The sequence below is a fragment of the Lytechinus pictus genome, unplaced genomic scaffold (assembly GCF_037042905.1).
Source record: "Lytechinus pictus isolate F3 Inbred unplaced genomic scaffold, Lp3.0 scaffold_19, whole genome shotgun sequence".
Classification (NCBI taxonomy): Eukaryota; Metazoa; Echinodermata; class Echinoidea; order Temnopleuroida; family Toxopneustidae; genus Lytechinus; species Lytechinus pictus.
In genome coordinates, this window is record NW_026974140.1 from 10,572,135 (window position 1) to 10,596,456 (window position 24,322).

Here is a 24,322-nt window from a genome sequence, read left to right on the forward strand (position 1 = left end):
TGACTAAACATACTAAAATTTTATAAATATGCAATCTCTCTTGTATGTCACAATTCTAAATTTCAAACATACATGAAGGAATATCAGGACTAAAAGTCCTTTGGAAATCTTAAATCAAAGTTGAGAAATACACTAGATGCACAATATCTTTCATGATATTTTCAATTCTTTACATGAAACATATCTGATCATGGCAGCATCACCAATATTGAAGTTGCATTCAAACGCAGCTCCAGAAATCAAAAGCGAATTGATTTTTAACCAATCACAAGCACATATTTTTTACTATTGTGCAAGATTTTTGGAATTGTGTTTGAACGCAACTTTTGTGCAACAGGCACTAGAGCCCTGTAACGAAAATTCATCAATGTATCTTAAAGTTTATTTATATGATGGACAGCACATGATGACCTGTATAATCAATTACAAAATCAACCCTACAATCAATCACTAACTTCCATGTTACGAGGCATGGGGGGCTGTTTCACAAAGAGTTGATCTGAACGTTAAACCATCCATAATTGCAAATTAGGACATGGAATCAATACATCATCTACTATTGCATGTCCTATCAGCATGAATCTATCATTTGATGATGTGGTGATGTTGTACTATATATAGCACATACATATAACTAAACTGAATCATCAATCTGTTAAAATGCGAGAGTAAACACATTTTTCATCAATATCATCTAAATGATTTACAAGAAACGACCCAACAGAAGTGACATAGTATACATGTAGATAAAACAAAGAGAAATATAAGAAATAGGCCTAAGAAGAATATATATATCTTTGTTGTATGGGAATGATTCAGCCGATCCAAATGGTATTGCACACTACTTGTGATGGTAATTTTCTTTCCACTCATGTACATAGTTGCACTTGTTGGAACAGAATTTTCTCTCAAACAAATTTTTAGTCACACTCCCTCACCACACTAAACTATTAGTCTACAGGTACAGACCCTGATTGAATCTTTTTATATCAACAAGCAAATCTTGGAACAAGTCTTGCACATAAATGTCACAATTTAATTCATACCCTGGTAGGCTTGGAATTCAGAACATTTTGTTTTAATAAAAAATAAATAAAAGGGGTGGTGCCTTCATGCCACTCAACTATAAAATTTAAGATATGATGTAGTTGTAAGACTATATTCCATTAAATTCATTTAAAGTGCTTAGAGCCTAATGGAAAAAACGCAGTATAAGTAATAATAATATTCATCAGAGAAAACAATTATCTTCAGATAATCATTAGGAATACAAATACAAAGTACTACATCATGACAATACTCACATTTTTTAAAATTATTGTATCAATGTAAAACTTCAAATTCAATGATTCATAAGATATATCACTAGGACAATAATCAAGGTTTCAAATGAGTAGAGAGCTCTGAGCAATAACCTTTCTTTACCATTAATCATGAGGGTTTTAAATATCAGCATTAATTCACAAAGTGTAGACCTTACTTGTACATTCATTAGCCAAGCAACAAAAATAGAATGTAAACATGTCATGCAAAGCACGAATCATGTTTGACTCCTATTTAGACATTCCTTGTTTAAATCATAACTATTTCCACTTAATTTGCATAATATTGGAATAGAATCAAATTATCACAGGTGAACATGTATATTTTTCCAAGCTGTATGATTGAGACAAGATTCTATGATCAAATATCGAAGAAGTCTTCGATGCCCCAACCCCCACCACCCTACAAATGTAATAGGCCATTTCAGTGTAAGCAAAGGTTGTAGTTAACTGTATCATCATTGGTACTATAAGACGATATCATAGTTTAATAGACATTTATAGTGGGTTGTATTTGATAAGTAGATGGTCTGATGCTTAGACCATCAGACACCATCAAAGCTACATGTAAGTCCACTTGGTCTACTACTGTTTGTTTGAATTAACCAATAATTGATCACTTGGTTGATCTGTAATTCAGTCTATTTCCCAGATACCACAATATAATTTTGCACCAAGTGGGAATTCAATATTACAGTAAACAAAAATTGTAGTTAGCTGTCTTGTAGCTTGCATAAGTTAATAATAGATATAACACAGTTCTTGTATAGCACAGATTACATTATGATATAAACTTCCTATGCACTTCCAAAAGACCAGGATATTATTAGCCTGGCTTTCGCACCGCAGCCTTTTACAGTGCGGAAGCATTACTTTCAAGAAATAAATTTGTGCCAGGTTCTCATTTACCTCACCTGGGTTGAGTGCAGCACAGTGTGGATGAGTTTCTTGCCAAAGAAACTGATCCATGGCTGGGATTCTTAGGAGGGTGTAAGAAAAGAAACTAGGCTAGTTCGTCAATGGGAGAGGATATCCTAGTTCAACAGCTAAGCATATTATAGTTCAGTTTGTATAGATGGTTTGATTCAATGGGTAATTGTGGTAAGCCTAGGTCGTAGAATGTTGTATCATCACTTGTATAAAATGACATCATAGTTTAATAGATCATTGTGGTAAGCCTAGGTCATAGAATGCTGTATCATCACTTGTATAAGATGACATCATAGTTTAATAGATCATTGTGGTAAGCCTAGGTTGTACTATGCTGTATTATCACTTGTACAAGATGACATCATAGTTTAATACATCATTGTGGTAAGCCTAGATTGTACTACGCTGTATTATCATTTGTATAAGATCACATCATAGTTTAATACATCATTGTGGTAAGCCTAGGTTGTACTATGCTGTATCATCACTTGTACAAGATGACATCATAGTTTAATAGATCATTGTGGTAAGCCTAGGTTGTACTACGCCGTATTATCACTTGTATAAGATCACATCATAGTTTAATAGATCATTGTGGTAAGCCTAGGTTGTACTACACTGTATCATCACTTGTACAAGATGACATCATAGTTTAATAGATCATTGTGGTAAGCCTAGGTTGTACTACGCTGTATTATCACTTGTACAAGATGACATCATAGTTTAATAGATCATTGTGGTAAGCCTAGGTTGTACTATGCTGTATTATCATTTGTACAAGATGACATCATAGTTTAATAGATCATTGTGGTAAGCCTAGGTTGTACTATGCTGTATTATCATTTGTACAAGATGACATCATAGTTTAATAGATCATTGTGGTAAGCCTAGGTTGTACTATGCTGTATTATCATTTGTACAAGATGACATCATAGTTTAATAGATCATTGTGGTAAGCCTAGGTTGTACTATGCTGTATTATCATTTGTACAAGATGACATCATAGTTTAATAGATCATTGTGGTAAGCCTAGGTTGTACTATGCTGTATTATCACTTGTACAAGATGACATCATAGTTTAATAGATCATTGTGGTAAGCCTAGGTTGTACTATGCTGTATTATCATTTGTACAAGATGACATCATAGTTTAATAGATCATTGTGGTAAGCCTAGGTTGTACTATGCTGTATTATCATTTGTACAAGATGACATCATAGTTTAATAGATCATTGTGGTAAGCCTAGGTTGTACTATGCTGTATTATCATTTGTACAAGATGACATCATAGTTTAATAGATCATTGTGGTAAGCCTAGGTTGTACTATGCTGTATTATCACTTGTACAAGATGACATCATAGTTTAATAGATCATTGTGGTAAGCCTAGGTTGTACTATGCTGTATTATTATTTGTACAAGATGACATCATAGTTTAATAGATCATTGTGGTAAGCCTAGGTTGTACTATGCTGTATTATCATTTGTTCAAGATGACATCATAGTTTAATAGATCATTGTGGTAAGCCTAGGTTGTACTATGCTGTATCATCACTTGTACAAGATGACATCATAGTTTAATAGATCATTGTGGTAAGCCTAGGTTGTACTACGCTGTATCATCACTTGTATAAGATGACATCATAGTTTAATAGATCATTGTGGTAAGCCTAGGTTGTACTATGCTGTATCATCACTTGTACAAGATGACATCATAGTTTAATAGATCATTGTGGTAAGCCTAGGTTGTACTATGCTGTATTATCATTTGTATAAGATCACATCATAGTTTAATAGATCATTGTGGTAAGCCTAGGTTGTACTATGCTGTATCATCACTTTTACAAGATGACATCATAGTTTAATAGATCATTGTGGTAAGCCTAGGTTGTACTATGCTGTATTATCATTTGTATAAGATCACATCATAGTTTAATAGATCATTGTGGTAAGCCTAGGTTGTACTATGCTGTATCATCACTTGTACAAGATGACATCATAGTTTAATAGATCATTGTGGTAAGCCTAGGTTGTACTACGCTGTATTATCACTTGTATAAGATGACATCATAGTTTAATAGATCATTGTGGTAAGCCTTGGTTGTACTATGCTGTATCATCACTTGTATAAGATCACATCATAGTTTAATAGATCATTGTGGTAAGCCTAGGTTGTACTATGCTGTATTATCACTTGTATAAGATGACATCATAGTTTAATAGATCATTGTGGTAAGCCTTGGTTGTACTATGCTGTATTATCATTTGTATAAGATCACATCATAGTTTAATAGATCATTGTGGTAAGCCTAGGTTGTACTATGCTGTATTATCACTTGTATAAGATGACATCATAGTTTAATAGATCATTGTGGTAAGCCTAGGTTGTACTACGCTGTATTATCACTTGTATAAGATGACATCATAGTTTAATAGATCATTGTGGTAAGCCTTGGTTGTACTATGCTGTATCATCACTTGTATAAGATCACATCATAGTTTAATAGATCATTGTGGTAAGCCTAGGTTGTACTATGCTGTATTATCACTTGTATAAGATGACATCATAGTTTAATAGATCATTGTGGTAAGCCTAGGTTGTACTATGCTGTATTATCACTTGTATAAGATGACATCATAGTTTAATAGATCATTGTGGTAAGCCTTGGTTGTACTATGCTGTATCATCACTTGTATAAGATCACATCATAGTTTAATAGATCATTGTGGTAAGCCTAGGTTGTACTATGCTGTATTATCATTTGTACAAGATGACATCATAGTTTAATAGATCATTGTGGTAAGCCTTGGTTGTACTATGCTGTATCATCACTTGTACAAGATGACATCATCGTTTAATAGATCATTGTGGTAAGCCTAGGTTGTACTATGCTGTATCATCAATTGTACAAGATGACATCATAGTTTAATAGATCAATGTGGTAAGCCTAGGTTGTACTACGCTGTATTATCATTTGTACAAGATGACATCATAGTTTAATAGATCATTGTGGTAAGCCTAGGTTGTACTATGCTGTATCATCACTTGTACAAGATGACATCATAGTTTAATAGATCATTGTGGTAAGCCTAGGTTGTACTATGCTGTATTATCATTTGTACAAGATGACATCATAGTTTAATAGATCATTGTGGTAAGCCTAGGTTGTACTATGCTGTATTATCACTTGTACAAGATGACATCATAGTTTAATAGATCATTGTGGTAAGCCTAGGTTGTAGAATGCTGTATCATCACTATATAACTAAGATTAGATATTCTCATAGTTCAATTGGTCTTTGTGGTAAGCATAGGTTGTAATACGCTGTCTTGTCCCAGAAATCAATGCCTTTCCAACCGCACCATCCCTGATGAAAAAATGAAAATATAAATAAATGCTTTTTATTTCTTGACCATTTCATAATCATAGATTATCAAACACTTCCTAAATTTAATAAAATGCATTCTCAAAATCTATACTTGGAGCTAATATCATATCCTTGAACTTTGTGTGACAAATAGTAGGAAAAATCATTAAAACTATTGATGAAGATTTGAGGGAAATCAAATCTTCAGTATATCAATAGACAAATTATTTCACATTCGCTCTTGAAAGAAAGAAAAATAAGTCATCACGAACCATGAAAACTTTGAAATTTCTGCACTTTATATCACAAAACATATATGGCAGCTGCTCGTACATGACGTCACATATCAAAAATTTAAAATTCTAATAACTTTCTTCATATTTGATGGATTCTGGTCAAACCTTCATCAATATTTTCTATCAATTTTTATTCTATTTTTTACAACTAAATTTTTGTCTGGGTGAACTTCCCCTCTAATCCTTTGAACCCGAAAAGACGGAATACAAGCTTCACCATAAACGTGCATATACCCGAAAAGCAAGAATACTGGCTTCAAGTCATGTGATTTGAAAAGCAAGGGTTTTAGATATCAGGTGACATTTAAAAATGACATAATTTTTGATGATATTCAGTCGATAATTTCAGTTTATGATTTTGTCGACAATTGGGTTTCATTTATGAGATTTTAGCATAAAAAATGACCAAATTATACTACCCTACCAAGGAGGCTTGTTCGATAATACATAGCGAGTTGTATACGGACTATGCGAAAGCTATTGTTGAATTTTACTTCCATCAAAGCAGTGATTTTGAGACAAAATTTGTGATTATCATTAGTACGGGAAGCTAAACAACATCAGCCGGGCCAGGCCGGGTATCAGCGGAGTAAGGTGCCGCTGACATGGCTGGGCTCAAATCATGACAATACTAGATCATTTATTTCAAATGTCATGTATTCCTTCATTTTGCCAATAATCTTTATATCTGTAAATAATTCAGGGTGAGGGTCACGACCGTCCAAATTAATTCAGGGTTCAAAGGGTTAAACCAGAGTTAAGAATAATGGTTTATACCTTGTCTTGTATAGTCTTGATATCCTCACCACCTGTATAATGAGGATCTAAAATGAGAAACTTGAGATCTCCGGAATTCTCGCTGAAATCCACTCCTAAAATAGTGTGGGCAAGAACTCCACCTCCTGAAGGGAAATGAGATTGAAGTAAAAATTAATAACATGATATTAATAGATGATACTTGAAGGTTTGCATGGTGGGATGAACAATTACGCAAGTAGTAGCTTTCAAACTCCTTCTAGTTTACTCCGAAAGATACTCCATTTCCTAACTTCCACATTCTCGCCTCTCCATTGCAATTCCACTCCACCTCTATTCACTTTCATCTCAGTCCTTCCCAGGACTTTGCACATGATGTACCATAAACAATTAAATAATGATAGTAACAACGACAACAATTACAATAATAATTATTATGATTATAATAATAATCATCATTATCATTGTTATAATGACAACATAAAGGGTAATTAATAGGGATGTTTCATAGTGTGGGTGGCATATAATATCCTGTTGTATTTTTACTACAACAGGATAAGAAGAAAACGGAAAGAAGAAAAATATTCCTTGTTGAATCTAAGGTCCTCATTTTGTGTTCTTCGATGACATGCATAAAATAAATGATAAAGCAAAATTTGGTAAATAATGAAAATCTCTGATAAATGCAAATTTTGATTTTCCAGGCACTGAAGAACTCAGATAAATCTTGGCAAACACAAACTAATACTATGCATCGGTTTGATCAGCAGATATACCTCTGATGTACTGTATTGTTTATTTGCTGTGATATTCATGGCCGTAACTAAATTTTTCTTTCTTTTTTATCGAGGGGGGAACGTGAAAAATTTCATTTTATGTGAAATTCTATAAATGAATTCTTTGTTCTTCTTGAACTCCACATTCTTCTTGGAATTTTCTGTTTTCCATATTGTGGAAAACTGGGAATTTTAGTTGAATTGCATGTTGATTAGATTTCAATTGGAGTTTATCATACCTATCATTACTGGAGTACCTTGAGTCTGGAAGTGAGCTGCTAATTCCCTTCCTTTCATAGCCATCTCCTCACCGTTTGGAATAAACATTATCTTAGATGTGATCTGTTCCAATAAACATAAGTTTTAAAGAGAAAAGACCGGTATATCACTACTGAAGAAAATCACTTGATGTGTCTGATGATCTATTAAATGCATTATTAGAATCATTCTATATTTACTTCTAAAATGGCTGTAGTTAATATAATTTATATCATGTGATTCATCTGATGCATGGGAGAGCTGGCTGCAAATGACATCACAAATATAAAGTCTTAAAAATCCATAACTCTCTTTGATTTTCTTTGCCAAATCTTCATTTATATATATCATCTGTTTTCTTGTTTTTATCAAAATCACCTTTAGGTAAAAATAAACCCTTCTAAAAAATGAAGCCACAATGCCACAATAAAGGGATACCAGGGGCCATTTCAAACTAGCTGTTAAAACATTATGCGTGACTATACCAACAACTTTGGAGCATTCATCCACATTTTTGTCTGACAACTTGTCAGATATGACGACTTTCCTTGATATTGATTGGCTGAGACTTTGGTAACTGTCAGATAAAACAGAATGTGTAAAGAATTTTTTTTGATAAGTCCTTTCATGAAATGTTCCGCGGTGACCCTTTCTTGTGCTAAAGGAGATACCCTAGATTGTCTGATTTGATATGATGGGAGTGCATTTCAATCATAATCAAATTCTTGAATATTGAATTACCGAGGTAATAATGAGGATCTTACCCCTAGGAGTTGATTTAAGACTGTGCTGACTTCTATTGATCCAATCCATTGCCTTGATCCAACAAACTTGGCTTGCTTGTCACCAACATCAACTAGTGCTTGCTGAATCTCCTTATGACTCGGAATGGAGCAATCCACATAACCCTATAAATGAGATACATGCTGTATTATAAAACTGTTTCCTCATTTCCGGAAGAATGGCCATATAAATTACTTTTAAAATACAATGTTTTACAACCCATTTTTTATGCTTTTTCATTAAACTTGTGTCCCTTCCTATCCTTCTCCTTCCTTCATTCTTTGTGTTCTTCATCTTTAATACTTCTCCTTCTTTCTTCTTGTTTTTCTCTTCCTTCTCCTCTTTCTCGATCCTCCTTCTCTTCCTCTTTCCTTTGTTGTCTTTCTTCCTCTTCTCCTCCTCTTCCTCCTTGTTCTTCTTTTCCATTATTCTCCTTATTCCTCCTCCAACTTTCCTTCCTATTTTCATTCAGTATCATTTCTCACACTTTCCCTCTAATATGCAAATGTTTATTTGCTCATGCAGCCCGTTTTATGGAGCAGACTCCAAATTTCCCTGAAAACAATTGATTCTGTTGAAAAATTCAAAAAACTTAAAACCTACTTATTCAAATTGTACCTTAACTCAACAAAGTGAACTCACCAACACATCATTTTCTTCCCTATATTTTCATAAGCAAATAGAGACATATTTGTTCTGTGTTATGTGCTCTATTATTATTATTATTATCATTATTATTATTATAAAAATACAAAAATTAGATAATAGAACCTACTGATTACCTGTAATTTGAACCATGAGCAGAGAGTTTGTAATGACCTGTATGCACATCCCCATTGATCATCATTAAACCTATCTTGCATATAATGATGATATGTATAATTGCCTTGCACGAGAGATTGCTTCCCTCCTGGTACTGTCACAGAGATACAAGAGAACAAAATATATTCAAAGTCATCTGGGCCTTATATTTTATGGAGACTGGATTATTAAAGGGGAATCAAACCTTGGTCATAAAATGTGTGAGAGAGGGTGAAAATAAGAAAATACAGAATGGTGAAAGTTTGAAATAAATCAGACAAGGGACAAGAAAAATATGGTTGTTTTAATATTGAGATCCCTAAGGCTATATAGATTTCAAATTGGCAACTGGGTAAGTAAATTATGACAAGGGGCAAGGACAACTTTTCCATAGGCCATGTACTTCAGGGATTTGCGGTTTTCTCCTATCCCACTGAGGCAGTAATTATTATATACCATATTTTCTAATGTCCTCATGAAGAAAAATTACAATTTGAAGTAAAACCTGAAAAAACATTTTGTATGTTGGAGTAAATAAAGAGAAGTCATTGCCTTACATGTACATCACTATGACATCATCAGTGCGGCTAATTTGAAGTATCAATAGGTATAGTGATTACCAATTTCTACAACTTAAAAATTCGTATTTCTTCCTTATTGTTTGTCCGATACAATTCACCATCTATCTGAGTTTTCTTTTTGCTCTACAAACAACTTTTTAGTTATGTTGGGTTCACCTCTAACTGTTTACCCCATACTTTGTTTAAAGCACTGGAAAGACTGTAATAGAGACTTCTTTGAAGGACAGCAAATATAGGTGTAGCACCTGTGAGAAATACTTTGGTCAAACATGCTTAGCCTCAGACAAAGGCCAGATAAAGTGAGGTAATGACTTTACTACAAGCCAATGGTTGGAGGGAGCTTCCAGTCATTGGCATTCATTCATTATGTTTATTACTCATATATTCCATTCTACTCTTGGTTATTGACAGCAACTTTTGTAAGAGTCAAATTTCCAATCAACATGTTTCTATTATCAATTCTTTCTACTGCAAATATGATGTCTCAATAGTAGAGGACAATATTTCGTACACTCATGTCTACAATAAATCTTCAGAATACACTATTATTTTCAGTACCAAAGCACCATGACTAAGTAATGTCGCGCCTGGAATCAAGCTGCATATGGACATTACTAACAGGTTCCCGAAGACAGAGGTTCAAGCCCTGATTCACATCTCTCAGATGGTAACATCAAGGGTCAGTCAGATTATGTGTTAACCCTAAAAGGACTGCCCCCCCCCTCAACGATTCATGCGATATTTCCAAAATGCAAAAAGATAGCGCCGCAAAATTTATTGACTTATTTCTTTAAAGTCTCGCACAACTTTTGAGACCAAATTCGTTCGCGACATACGGGTACAGCATCGCGAAGCGGCGTGACTTTTTACAAGACAATGTTATGCCGTACGAAGTCTATGGGAGATGAAATTTCTAAAAGGGTGATTATTTTCTGTTTTAGTTGGTCTCCTTAATTAATTTAGGGTTTAATTTAGTTGTTAAATAGTCTGTAATAATTTCCATTAAAAAAAAAAGAAAAACAAAAGATGAAAAAACAGGGAAATACATAAGCTTTCACAATTTTTGTTCGTGGAAACCTTTAAAGTAGATTATACAGATGATATCTGGAAAAAAAGAAGAAAATTTGAAGCAAAATTGGGTGTTAAATATGCAAATAATATTTTTGCGGGGATAAATTTGTATATTTTAGTCATAATAAATAAAAAATTCTTATTTTCAGAACTTTTTTTCATAGTGGCTTGTAGTTTATGTGGTAAGAATGTGCGGGCCAAATTTCGGCGTGAATGCGCGAACGGCGGCTGAGATTAGAAGGGGGGCCATCATGGCCCCACCCCCCAGTCCTCAATACATCTCACATGGCCCAATCCTTTTAGGGTTAAATTACAGATACAACGTTGGCATTTCAGCATGACTCTCAAGTCATACTTAACTCTATGTGAACCAAGTCTTCCAGAGGGTCCTGCATAACATACCCTCCTCCACTTTGATATACAGTGCACCTCGCTAGATGGTGAGATTCCATTATACTCAGCCGGGGATCTAACCTACAACCTCCTGTTCATGAGGCTCTAACACTGGGCCACCAAGCCCAAACAAAAATGCACACACAAACTGAAATGCAAATCATGCAACATAAATATAATGCTATCAATTATTAATCATATATAAAATATGGAAGGCACTTCAGTCACCTACTCAATAGAAATTCAAGTTTCTCAATCAAAGTGGGAAGCTCTACAGAACTCATTTACTAATCAAGACTTACCTCCAGAGGGCAGTAGACCAATATGTGTGTTCATGAGATAGACATGTTTCTTCTTCTCCTCAGGAAACAAGTATGTATTCAATCTTCTAAGGAGTGGTCTATCCTGGGGGAGGATGAATTGCTGATGAAGTGATTGCCTTGTCGATTCTGAATGGAAAACAAAAGCAACATATATACTTCAAGAAGATACTATTTAGTAGAGTCCCCAGTCTTGATACACTTAGGGTACAAAATTTTCATTTTTTTTAGGAAATGACATATTCACGATACGTGGGAAGCTGCTGGCACATGACGTCACACAAAATCAAAAAGAACAAATTTTAATAACTTTTCAAATCTTATGGATTTTCCTCACACCTTCCCCAATATTTTTTATTATTTTTTCTTCTATTTTTTTACGATAAACTTTTTGCCAGGGTGAACTTTCCATTTGAGTGATGGTACATGTACTGCTGACATAAGCGAAAGTGTTCCAGTCTTGGATGACCCTTTGGCTAAACAAATAATTCCAGACATCAAATCTCATGTGTTGTTTATCAAATTGGCCTCATTTTTACTTTGTCTATTAACATCTCACCACAAGCAAAAATTCAAGCGGTGACCCATTTGTTCAGGGGGGGATAAACTATTGTTTCATCCCTCCCCCCACACTTGAATAGTATGACGTCATGTAATTACTCCCATGATCTTACCCAAATCATGATCACTGACTCCAGAAGGATATACAACAGTCAATAAATGATGCAGTCCCATCGGTTTGAAATGGTGTGCTTCAGGCTTGCATATATCATGTTTCTATAAGGCAGAAAAAATTAAGAGATTCAGCTTTCAATTTTGGAAGAAATATACTTTATTCTTAAAATATGAGATATTCAAGTTCATACAAAGAAGAACACAAAATAATATTTTTTCTTACCAGTATACAGATGATCCCCATCACTTGATCTATATCAGGCCTGAGAGTGGCCCTTTTAAAAAATATCTGTTTTTTGAGAACGTAGGGAGCGAAGTGACCAGAGTCTCGCACCTAACGGCCGAGACCAGGGGCAACGCCCCGGAGGGGGTCTCCACAGACTCCCTTTTTAATTAGAAAAAACAAATATTTTATTTCAAGAATTCAATTTAGTTTTAGGCCAAGGCATATTTTGTAATGAAATAATTGTGTAGTAAAATCTGACTGAACCAAAAAAATCAAACATTTATCCATTCTATCAAGAGAAAAAACAGGCAAACATTGACAATCTTATTCATGCAATTTCACCACACAGTGGTTTCTAATTGAGGACAAGGTTATATCATATTCATAACCTTGTAGTTGTACATTGGATAAGTGAGGCTAGATCAGTCTAAACTATATCTAATTGATAATTGATACATGTTTTTATTATCTAGATCTAGATTATGATTTTTATTTAGATTCGGCCATGTGTTGCTTGATCATGCTCCAGCCGCCATTCGCGTACATGACTTCCTTATTACACCACGTACAGTATAGCTTTACTGGGTTTCTCAATTTTCCGTATGCACCGGGGTATGCACTCACTTGCCACCCTTCCATCCATTGATTTTTCAACCCACTTCCAAGTCCATTTCTCACGAACTGAAGCGTCAATCCCTTTCACCCTCGCCTCTTCACCTCAATCAAGAAATTTCCGTTGAAAAGCCATAATTTTTCACAATCTTTTCTTGTTTTTTTTTCGCTCGCACGGAAGAACTCCCGAATCGACAAATCACCGTAATCATGGCTAGCGCTAACCCAGGGAGCTCCCGCCGCGCCCCCATAGCTTCGCGGGCCAGAGTTCCCTGGGTTATCCTAGCGCCTGCATGCATGAATTGAATGCAGCCATCGCGCGCGCACGGAGTGCACGCTGTTTCCTCCACTGCAACGTACGCGTGAACGGTCTGGTGGGTAATACAAAATGGCAGCGCCCATGATCATTACCGACCGTGTGCGATTAAACTTCAAATAGCCGTTGAAGAATCAAGTTTTCGAATGCATGACGGCAATTTTCATAAAAATGAACGACAGCAAGTTGCCAGAACTTATAATTTTGTGTGAATTTGGGCGCAATGTGCCCTTCATTTTCTAGCAATTTTTGCGAATAAGGCATTGAAAATAGACACCCTAACCCCCCTTAATTTTATACCGGATTTACATCGATCTCAAAGACCACCTATGTTGGTGAAAAAATGTCGGGAACCCGATAAATATCGGGGAAATCTCAGGCCTGATCTATATAATATTAAAAAACAATACATTTCATTTGTCTATTCAAGAATGAATATGAGTTTGTTGTGGTATACTATGGTTGTTCCTTCACTTGAAATCAATACGTTGTAGATAATGAGAATACATAAATCTACTAATAGCTAAAACATTTATGCTCTGTAAACCCTTATTATTTCTGAATGAAATTCATACAAAAGTAATATTCTGAGATAAAAAACGATCTACACCCACAGGATACAGATGTCTTTTTGAGTGCTGCAAGACACTTACATGTATGTCCAATCCAAATCAAGTTAATATGTCACAATAATGAAGTGCAAGTCTTTTCATTTCTATAACAAGCTCACTATCAGCCAATCAGATTGAAAGATTTCTGTAGATTTTATCTGTTATTGTAAATTTGTTATTATAACAAGTTTTATGGAACAGGCCCCAGATTTGCAACTGTACCCATGTATCCCAAAACACATCCACAGGACTACATTACTCACTTCAAAATGTCTTGCTATGCATATCTCCATAGCGCGTAGTTGCCTGCAGACTCCTTCAATGAAGAGAGAGGATAGGTGTGAGAGCGATGATGATGCGGGTGCCATGACAACCACATCTAGAGGCAGGTTCATAGCAAGATGGTGCATCTCAGTGGGGTCTAACAAGAAACATGATAAGAGAATGGAAGTCAATGTAAAAACCTAGAACTCGCTCAGATATTGAAATAATAAATAATAATATGGGTTTTGTATAGCGCAAGTATCCACCTTGTTAGATGCTCAAGGTGCTCCTATATTAGCCCAGCTAAACTAGTCTACCATTTCCGGTGCTCACAGCTCTTTAAAGGTCAAGTCCACCCCAGGGAAATGTTGATTTGAATAAATAGAGAAAAATCAAACTAGCATAACGCTGAAAATTTCATCAAAATCGGATGTAAAACAAGAAAGTTATGGCATTTTAAAGTTTCGCTTATTTTTCACAAACCAGAGATATGCACAACTCAGTGACATACAAATGAGTCAGTCGGTGATGTCCATTACTCACTATTTCTTTTGTTTTTTTCATTTTTTGAATTATACAATATTTCATTTTTTTCCAAATTTGACAATTGGACCAACTTGACTGAACCATATAGTATTCAACAATGCCAATTCCACATGTTCAGGGAGGAATTAATCGTTGTTTCACTCGATAATGAGGAGAAAATTAGAATATTTCATTTTTCATATAAAAAACAAAAGAAATAGTGAGTGGATGATGTCATCAGTCTCCTCATTTGCATACCGACCAGGATGTGCATATAACTGTTTTGTGAAATTAAGTGAAAATTTAAAATGTCGTAACTTTCTTACTTTACATCCGATTTTTTTAAAGGAAATTTTCAGTGTTGTGCTTGTTGGATTTTTTTCTTTTTATTCAAATCAACATTTTCCTGGGGTGGACTTGTCCTTTAAGAAATTACTTCCTGCCAATGCCCATTTACCTTTATAATACCTGGGTTGAGTGCAGCACAATACGGTACTAATAGTTACATTTATATAGCGCTTGATACATTCTGTTTCTAGGCGCTTTACATAGCATTTATTATTACCCCTTTCATCAGATCCTGGCATGCCTACACAAAATGTATACACTTTCTCCACTCCCTGGGGAGCACCATATTCCACATGGTGATAAATGCAATAACATGTCCTTTTTCTATCATACACGTAATACAAGGAGGAACATATATAGGGACAGTGATTTTCCGTTTCAAAAAATTGCCTTTTCCGTTTCAGAAAATCTCAAATTCCGTTTCAGCATGTCAGAAAACGGAAATTCTGTTTCCCCATAGACTTTGTACACACGGAAAAGTGACATTTCCGTTTACACATTGAATAGCAAAATTTGTATCTGCTACTGTACCAACAACACAATAGAATCCGTTCGAATCGGATCTATGCAGGTGCATAAAATATATTTACGAACCCATTTAGCATGCATACATCCTCACCTTTCACATTATTAGCATTATTTCACGGTGAAATGATATTTTATCGATAATTTTGGGGTTTTTTGGACATCGTTATCATCAGTCAACGGCTTTTGCCAATCCACCATCTTGGATTTTAAGACCACGATATCGTGCTGTTACATTTTCAAACGTAGAGGGCAGCAACACACGACCGTGTAGTTGAACGATATGTGTGCATGTACTATGTGAAGCCCAACCCGGCCGGCCGGGTGCGGGGTACAATCGAGTGTGCTGATGTCGAGTGCAGTCACGATGTGTGAATTGTCATGATAGTAGCGAAGTGAGATCGTGTTTTCTGGGGTTTTGTGGCCATTTAATATTCTCATTTTGTTGTGATTTTGGAGTAATATCTGTTGCTATTCTGTGTATTTTGAGGGAAAATACGTTTTCCGTGATTTTCCGTTTGAAATGCCACTTTCCGTTTCAAAAGGCCCTTTCCGTGAATTCCGTCCATTTTCCGCGATCGCGGAAAATCACTGTCCCTACATATATCTCACATATCTCATAAATGTTTTGATCATTGAAAATCAAGAATTTAAGAAGACAGCTTGGGAGAGAAATTTCTTTGTATTGTCGTAAACGGGAGAAAGAGAGAATGAATATCACAAGAGATGCAAAACTTACAATCATTGTAGAAAACAACAGGGATGTGTGTGTCTTCTTCTGTTGTTTGTGCAGAGCCTGTCTTGAAAAGAATCTTCACATCAAGAACCTGTTCACACACACAAATATAAACAAATCTTAACATATTTCAAACTAATAAGTATAGTACAATAGCTATTCTTTGAATATTTTAAGAACAGATTCAAATAAACAACTAAGATTATGTCCTGCTTTATACAAGGAATCTGCTTATTAAAGAGGAAGTTCACCCTGACCAAAAGTTTGTTGTAAAATAGCAAAAAAATGATTTAAAAATTGGTGAAGGCTTGAGAAACATCCAACAAAGATAAAGAAAGTTTTTAGAATTTTAGGTTTTTGATTTGTGACGTATGTCATATACAAGCAGCTGCCCCATATGTTATGTAGTGTCAAATGCATAAATTTCAATTTTGTTAATGGTTCATGATGACTATTTTATTTTTTCTTTTTCAGGAGTGGATGTGAAATAATTTGTCTATTGATATACTGAAGTTGAAATAAAAAATCAGTCTCAATTTTCAGAGAAAATGACATTTGATGAATTTTTACCATAGATATGTAAAAAAGCTGCGCGCATATGACATCACAAATCCAATAATTGGAATTCTAGTGGTCAACTTCTTTAATCTTTGATAGATTTTCTAAAAACCTTAGCCAATATTTTTTAATTATTTTTTCTTCTACCAGTACTTTTACAATGAACTTTTTGCCAGGGTGAACTTCCCATTAAGGGTATTCCTCCATTTTTATGTTTATATGTACTGTGCCATTACTGTATTACATTTAAAATGTACGCTGGTATTCTAGAGATGAAAAAATAAAATTGAAATTAAGATTCTCAACGAAGAACCTAATTACAGTGACAGCTCTGATAAATTTTCCTGTCAAAAATCTATTCACACAAACAATATAAACTGATCTTCATGTAATTTTACACAAAATGAATATATCATTCACATTTCATTACTATACCTGACCATCTAGTTTAGTTTTTTTCTTCTTCTTCTTTTCACCAGCCACTCCAAACCCATCATCTTCTTCATCATCCTGAAGATGCTGTAGAACATCTTGGATACAGTTGCTAGGAGATAGTGGTCCCATGACATTGGAAGATGAGGATGAATCGGGTAGACCACCGATTAGAATACTTGTCTGCTGGATGTGGTAGAGGGTCGATGAGGACTGAAGCTGGTTCTTGAGAAAGTTATACTGAAGCAGAAATACATTGGGTAACTCTGCCAAAAGAAATAGTGAGAGAAATCTGAAGATGGTCATGGGGTTGATTGTGAAAGAAACTTTCTTAGATTAATTGGGAAAGATTGTTATGATAGATAATGCACACAAAAATTGGTGTTTGCAAACACTAATTCTTGTGTGCATTATAATAATATTAAGCAACATTTGTATAGCGCTTAATACAAATGTTTCTAAGCACTGCATACTATTACCCAGGCGTTAGCACAGCTACCATGATTGGACGCTCAAGCATTCAAGGAATTCCTTCCTACCGGGTACCCATTTATTACACCTGGGTGGAGAGTGACAAATGGAGATAAACGCCTTGCAAAAGGATGCGAGTGCTACGGTGGGATTCGAACCCAGACCTTGTGGCTCAAAGTCTGGAGACTTATCCACTGAGCCACACCACCTCTACATTATAACAGTCTTAAATGATGTTGAGTCTCTGGAACATCAGTAATTTCTATCAAATTCCTAGCTCAACAGATGATCTTTAAGGAGTCACACTCACCGGACTTATTCTTGTATGAGCATTTCATGCTGAGTTCCGATCTAATTCTGAAAATCAAGACACTCTGCTCCCAGCTTGTACAATCTGATACGACTCTCAGATCACATGACGTACGCTGACCAGTCTCAAGCTCGTATAAAACTGCCTTCTCCTCTAATTTCTCTTCCTCTTCGTTTGTGAACAAAAGCACCACTCTGCCAGATGGGAAGAGTTTCTGGGGTAATAAAAATGACAGATTGAAATAGCAATGGTGAAATTGGGTTTTAGATTTTCTTTTCTTGATAGATGTCTTTCAATGACTAAAATTTGTATGGAATGGTCCCATGTGATTGCATGCTTGCCTTGGCTGAACAGTACAAAGGTGGTTGGTATGAACTTGGCAAAAATATGTGATATGTACTATTGATTGAGTGCATGTCTGATTTGACTTATTTGACTACCCCCCCCCCAAAAAAAAAGGTCTTTTCACAATCCCGGGTTAAGAAAATTACAACCCATTTCCCATAGAATCTGACGGTAACATGTTTTTAATGATTTATACTGTATACCGTACGCTTATGATAACATGTCTCCAATAATTTCTTTATTAGTGGTCAGGTATTTTTAAAAATCCCATTTCTTTTCACAATTCTGGGTTCAGAAAATTACAATCCACTTCCCATATAATCTCATAATAATTATGTTTTTAATAATTTCTATTATTAGCAGTCAGATAACCCCAACAAAAGCCTTCAATGGGTCACTGATTCACAAAGACCCCATGTTATGTTCACAAAAAATACAATACAAAAAGTATATACAAGTTGGAGCAAGCCATCTGAGGAACAAGTTTAACAATTAAAAAACAAGCTCTACATGTATATTATTAGGCACTGATTCTAGGCCATGTTGCAAAAATAGTTGCAATCAAAAGCAACTCTTAAAACCAAAGACAACTTGATTTTCTACCATTCTGCAGAGTGTTCCATCCCTGTTTGTAATCTTATAGATTCTTAGATTTAACCTGATATCCAAAAATACCAATGACACTGTTTATAATTATGTGACTGTGGATGAGGTTAATTACCTTACAATATGTTCCGTTCATTAAAATGTTATGACATGTTCTATTCATTATTTTTGTCTTTAAGTTCAGTTTAGGTAACATCACTACATGTAGATTGTGCTCATCAAATGTTAGTGAACCCCACCACAAAATGCATTCCGTCATGCTGAGTGTTGTAGTGAATGTAGACAAGAACACAATGTCTAGCAAGCCAAGAGCAACAAATTTTGTTTTATCACCTGACTTCACAATTAAATATCTCAAACATTAAAGAACTTTAACACTTTTATCTAAACTTTTTAGCATCACTGTAGATCTAGAATAATGTGCTAACTTTGGTTTTACAGACTTTCTAATGAAACCTGTTTTTCCTGCAACTACTTTCATTTATATGAAACTCTTTCTGCACTTCCTGTCAAAAATGAATATTCTAGTGCCTCACCTTGGCAATTTCTCCTGTGATCATTTCTGTAACATAGCTTGAAAGAGGAGTTCCAGAAGATTGTGGAAGAAATAAACCGCATACATTCACCCCTGAAATGGAAAAAAAACATTATTTGTGCATGACACTTGAAAGAAGAAAGAACATTAACGTCCAGATATATTTCAATTTCTAATCGTAAATTCTCTAATAATTAAAATGATACCAAAGTATTGAATGATGGGTGAAAATAATTCAAAGAATTCCAACAAAACCATATTTTTTTCACGATTGAAACTTTCTCTACATTCTCATAAAAATGTACCACTGACATCTGAAGAGTTTTAAAGATGAAATGGATAAATTGACGTATTAAAGAAGGATTGAATGATAAATTTACTACTCACCTGCTGGGAGGTATGAGTTGATGATGATGGCTTCTTCAGACAGATCTCTCCCTTCTCCAAGCTGAGAGCAGCTCAAAATTTTCTCGTTTTCTCCATCACATGATGAACCAATCAAAACTAATGTCTTGGCAAAGTTGAAACTCTGGATTTGCTATAAAAGAATATGAAATAAAAGCCTTACATTTAGATAAGGTGTATTCATTGTCCAAAAAAATAAATAGTAATAATTGTAGAAATAATAATGGAAAAATACTTGTGTAGGGATTGATTTTGTAACTTATATTTCTTTCCACTCTTATTCAGGAATCATCCCTTTTTTCTAATAGAACATCCCTCATTTATATTCACCCTTTTCATCCTAACTTCCAATTCTTCATGTACAGCTCTCTCTTACACATTGACTGCTGTACACTCCTCACACAAGATTCTTTTGTATTAAATCACTCGACCATCCTTCATACAGCTTTCTTCACTCCTCTCTCTCTCTCTTACTCTCCCTCTCCTTCCACCTCTCTCCTGATTGGTTATAATTTTAAGTTGATGCACTAAAGCTTAGATAATAATTTGCATATAGTTTGAATAGTCAATATATATCTTTTGTTTGTATATTTGAATTTTCAGATATACTTTGTGATATTAATTTGCATTTATATGAATATTGATATGCCATAACTAATTTGCATGGAATGTTACCAAGAATGCAACAAGGCTTTGAGTCCTTAAAAACTGGGAGTTGGCCAGTAAGTTCTCAACATGATAACTTGTCTGCTGGGCTGCCTCTGTTGAAGAGTACAAGGAATGTGAAATTGTTAGAACCCCATACTACACTTGCACTAAACTAAGGGTAGATCTGTAAACTTCGACTTCATTCACTGAAAAAGTGACACAGACCTACATGTACACTCAACGTTCTCGCCAGGTTCACTCTGACGCTTGGCGGCGCAAAGCGACGCAAGCCGCGCAGCGGCCTCGGTGCATGCGAAGCACGCACGGGGGGGGGGGGGGGGTTCGGGAGCTATCGAAAATATCAATATCAACGAGCTTAGATTGCTGCTAAATGCACCACATTTTATGTCTATTTAATGCTTCTCCGGCCACACAGCCGTAACAGTTGCGCGAATTGCGATTGAAGCAGAAAAGCAATTACTGATAACTTAAAAACGTCAAAGGAAATGGCTTTTGAAGTCAATCTCATTTTATACTTACAGTTTATAGATTATTTACATCGATAAATTAACTCCATACTTTCCAATGTTCAGATCGATATCGCTACATCCTTAGAAAGTGTGATTAATTTTGTGAATGCGTGTTGTTTCTTATGTTAATGACCGACTGCATCTACGGACCGCATGCGTAGCCCTTTGAGCTTGCGCTGCGTCACGCCCTTACTAAATCCAAAGATTGTTCCGACTTTATACCTCGGTCACATTTGTTCTATGGCGGCCGTACGGCGAGTCGAAAACAGCCGTTTTAACATTTTTTGTACCAGCTGAATATAGGTGGTTTGAATAAAAATGAATAAAACGGCTGTTTTCGACTCGCCGTAGAGCAAATGTGACCAAGGTATTATTTGGAAGCCTCGGAAGTTTTCTTCTGAGGCTTCCAAATAATGGGCATCGGTATTCATGAGACGGGGTCCCCAACTTATATAATTTGCATGGTTTTTTGTTTGGTTTATTCGATACTCACTGAAACTATAACTCTCATAAGACTTCTGTTGATGATGTTTATACTAATAATTTCCAATCGAGATTCTTTTATCACTGTCAATTATTGCTGTGTTCAGTTGTATTGTTCGTTACTCACCTATAAAATAATGAATGTGCTGTGCTCATCACGAGCGTGAGAAATATTTTTAGTCATTCATAATACTCTAATATTACGATTTTGTTGTTCTTAACTGCCATTTAAAATGTTTTGAAAGTATAGGTTAATTGACAGGAAATAAGATTTCTATTTTTACATAATACATTATGTAGGCCTACAAATACAGCGTGTGTGAAAGAGAGGAAGAGGGGTGGGGTTGTAGGATGGTCGAAGGGAGAGAGCGATAGGGGAGGGGTCGTGGCGTGGACAATGACAAGGGGATGTTGAGATTGTGTGTGTGGGATTGGTGAAGAAGTCAATATTCGAAGCGAATACATTTTTATAGACGTGTCTATACTTCTACCGATGATGACGGCCGAATAATCTTTCTTTACATGTATATTTTGGTGAATTTAAAAAACATTTTCTTGCACCATGAGTGGGATGATCGAGGTACGTGATTCAATAAATTGCATCACAATATCACTATAGGTGTAATTTGAAAATCACGAACAGTTTATTAAAAATGAATAAAAGAGAAAGATCTTCTTAATTTTATAGCCCCCATCCAGCGTAAACACCATGAAGAGTTTTTGAGGTCACGAAATCAGCTGATTCGCACTCAAACATCAGGTTAACAGGTCACACACGTGGGACACATTCCAAGTGCGGGAATTCGGGGAAACCCGTTTTCAAGCACAATGATTGGCTCAACCCAGAAAGTGAATACTAATTAGATCACGTGCCATCGGCTTTGGGGCATCTCGTTCACATTCCAACAACTCATTTCATAAATATCATCCACTCGCAGTATAATTAGGCTAACGACGTTGTCAAGATATAACTCATATATTAAAAGCACAATTCCGATATAAAACATAAAGACATAAGTGAACTTGAAAAATTCATCCAACGATATTCAAATTATACTAGCAACTCATTGTGGGCGTGAAAAATCGATATACATATCCGATATCCTCTAAAACGTTCACACATATCAACTTCAATAATTCGTACTTGAAACGAATATCTGTGAATGAATTGCCAATTCCACTTTGTTGAATGTGTACTTCTATCGAAATCTATTGAATAACGTACCCCTCCCGACCCAAGGTGGATTTTCCAATCGCCATAAAGATTATGCAGCCACAATCACAGTAGACACATCCATAAATGAATATCAATTTCATTCGCTACGAACAATCCCCTCCCCACAAAGTCACAAACATCCCATCATTTTCATCTACATTGCCCACGGCCACCCCCCATTATTCTCTTTTTTTCCTTTACACATATTAATTTCAAATGATATTTTATTTTAAATCGTAGTTAAGCAATTGTACAACAAATTCATAAAGCATTCACTGTGATGACTAAAAACATTTCTCAGGCCCGTGACAGGTGCGCTCATTATTTATTTGGCTGGCAAAGCGTAATAAAGAACAATACAAATGAAAATACACTGTACGTATAACTCACATTCAAAAATGAGTCGTAATGATAAAAAATGTGAATAATATTAATAAAGATTATTAATTATGAAAATTATAACAGATTCAATGAATATATGAAAAAAATCAAATTAAATTAGTTTTGGATCCCATCTAATGTTGGAAGACTATCGGAACCCCGGATCAAGGATTTTGATGCCATGTGCGATTTGTATTATGAATGTGACCGTTGCGAGCGCAAGTGCAGTGGCACAGAACTTGGTAGACACGCCGTCGCGAAATTAACAGTTTCAAAAGATCGATGTAGAGATCAAGACTTTGGAAATAATGAAGTAAAATCGGAATCTAAATGTGAATAAATTATTTTGATGTAAGTAAATGAGTTGGACATTATATAAATCCATTCCATTGGCTTTGTCATTATTAACGTGATCTTTGAATAGTTTTCTCAATTCGCTCTACGGCAGTGTCATCAGAAATGCATTAAATGAATTCATGTAGGTGTAGCTATAAAGGCTGGGGCCTGGGACGAGATGAAACTATATTTTGATTGAATTTTGATAGTAATTTTGACACACTTTATTTTTGACAAAACAAGTGACAATATCAACTGAAATTCGTAATAATCTAAATTACATTGCCCAAGCCAGTAACCCATGATACCCCTCTCCCTTTACTTGTTTTTGAGCGTATTTACTACCATTTTAAAGACGTAAATAATGTGAGCAATGCGAGGTAAACATCTTCACGCTTTTCACAAAAGAGATTGGGCCTCGAGTCGAGGTCGTATCGTATATAGCGCACTAGTAGTAGTGAGTCAAAGAAATCCCGGGAAGAAATCGTGGAAGAAATAATCGACAAGTTTATTTTAGGATCTGAAAAGCAGATTGTTTTTTTAATATATTTTTCAGTTTTTGTGTAGATCTAGG

General features: G+C 35.2%; 1 protein-coding gene across 1 annotated transcript; it reads right to left on the minus strand.

Annotated features, from left to right (window-relative positions):
• Window positions 1-360: 360 nt before the first annotated feature.
• Window positions 361-20,322, minus strand: LOC129260675 (ufm1-specific protease 2-like). Its single transcript, XM_054898629.2, has 13 exons — window positions 20,137-20,322; window positions 19,751-19,842; window positions 18,264-18,477; window positions 17,486-17,748; window positions 16,496-16,583; window positions 14,358-14,515; window positions 12,329-12,431; window positions 11,637-11,783; window positions 9,271-9,404; window positions 8,470-8,613; window positions 7,687-7,789; window positions 6,693-6,817; window positions 361-5,619 (listed from the first exon to the last, which is right to left on the minus strand). The coding sequence occupies exons 2-13, from the start codon at window positions 19,772-19,774 to the stop codon at window positions 5,533-5,535; spliced, it is 1,590 nt and encodes a 529-aa protein (XP_054754604.2). The 5' UTR covers window positions 19,775-19,842; window positions 20,137-20,322; the 3' UTR covers window positions 361-5,532.
• Between the last annotated feature and the right edge of the window lie 4,000 nt (window positions 20,323-24,322).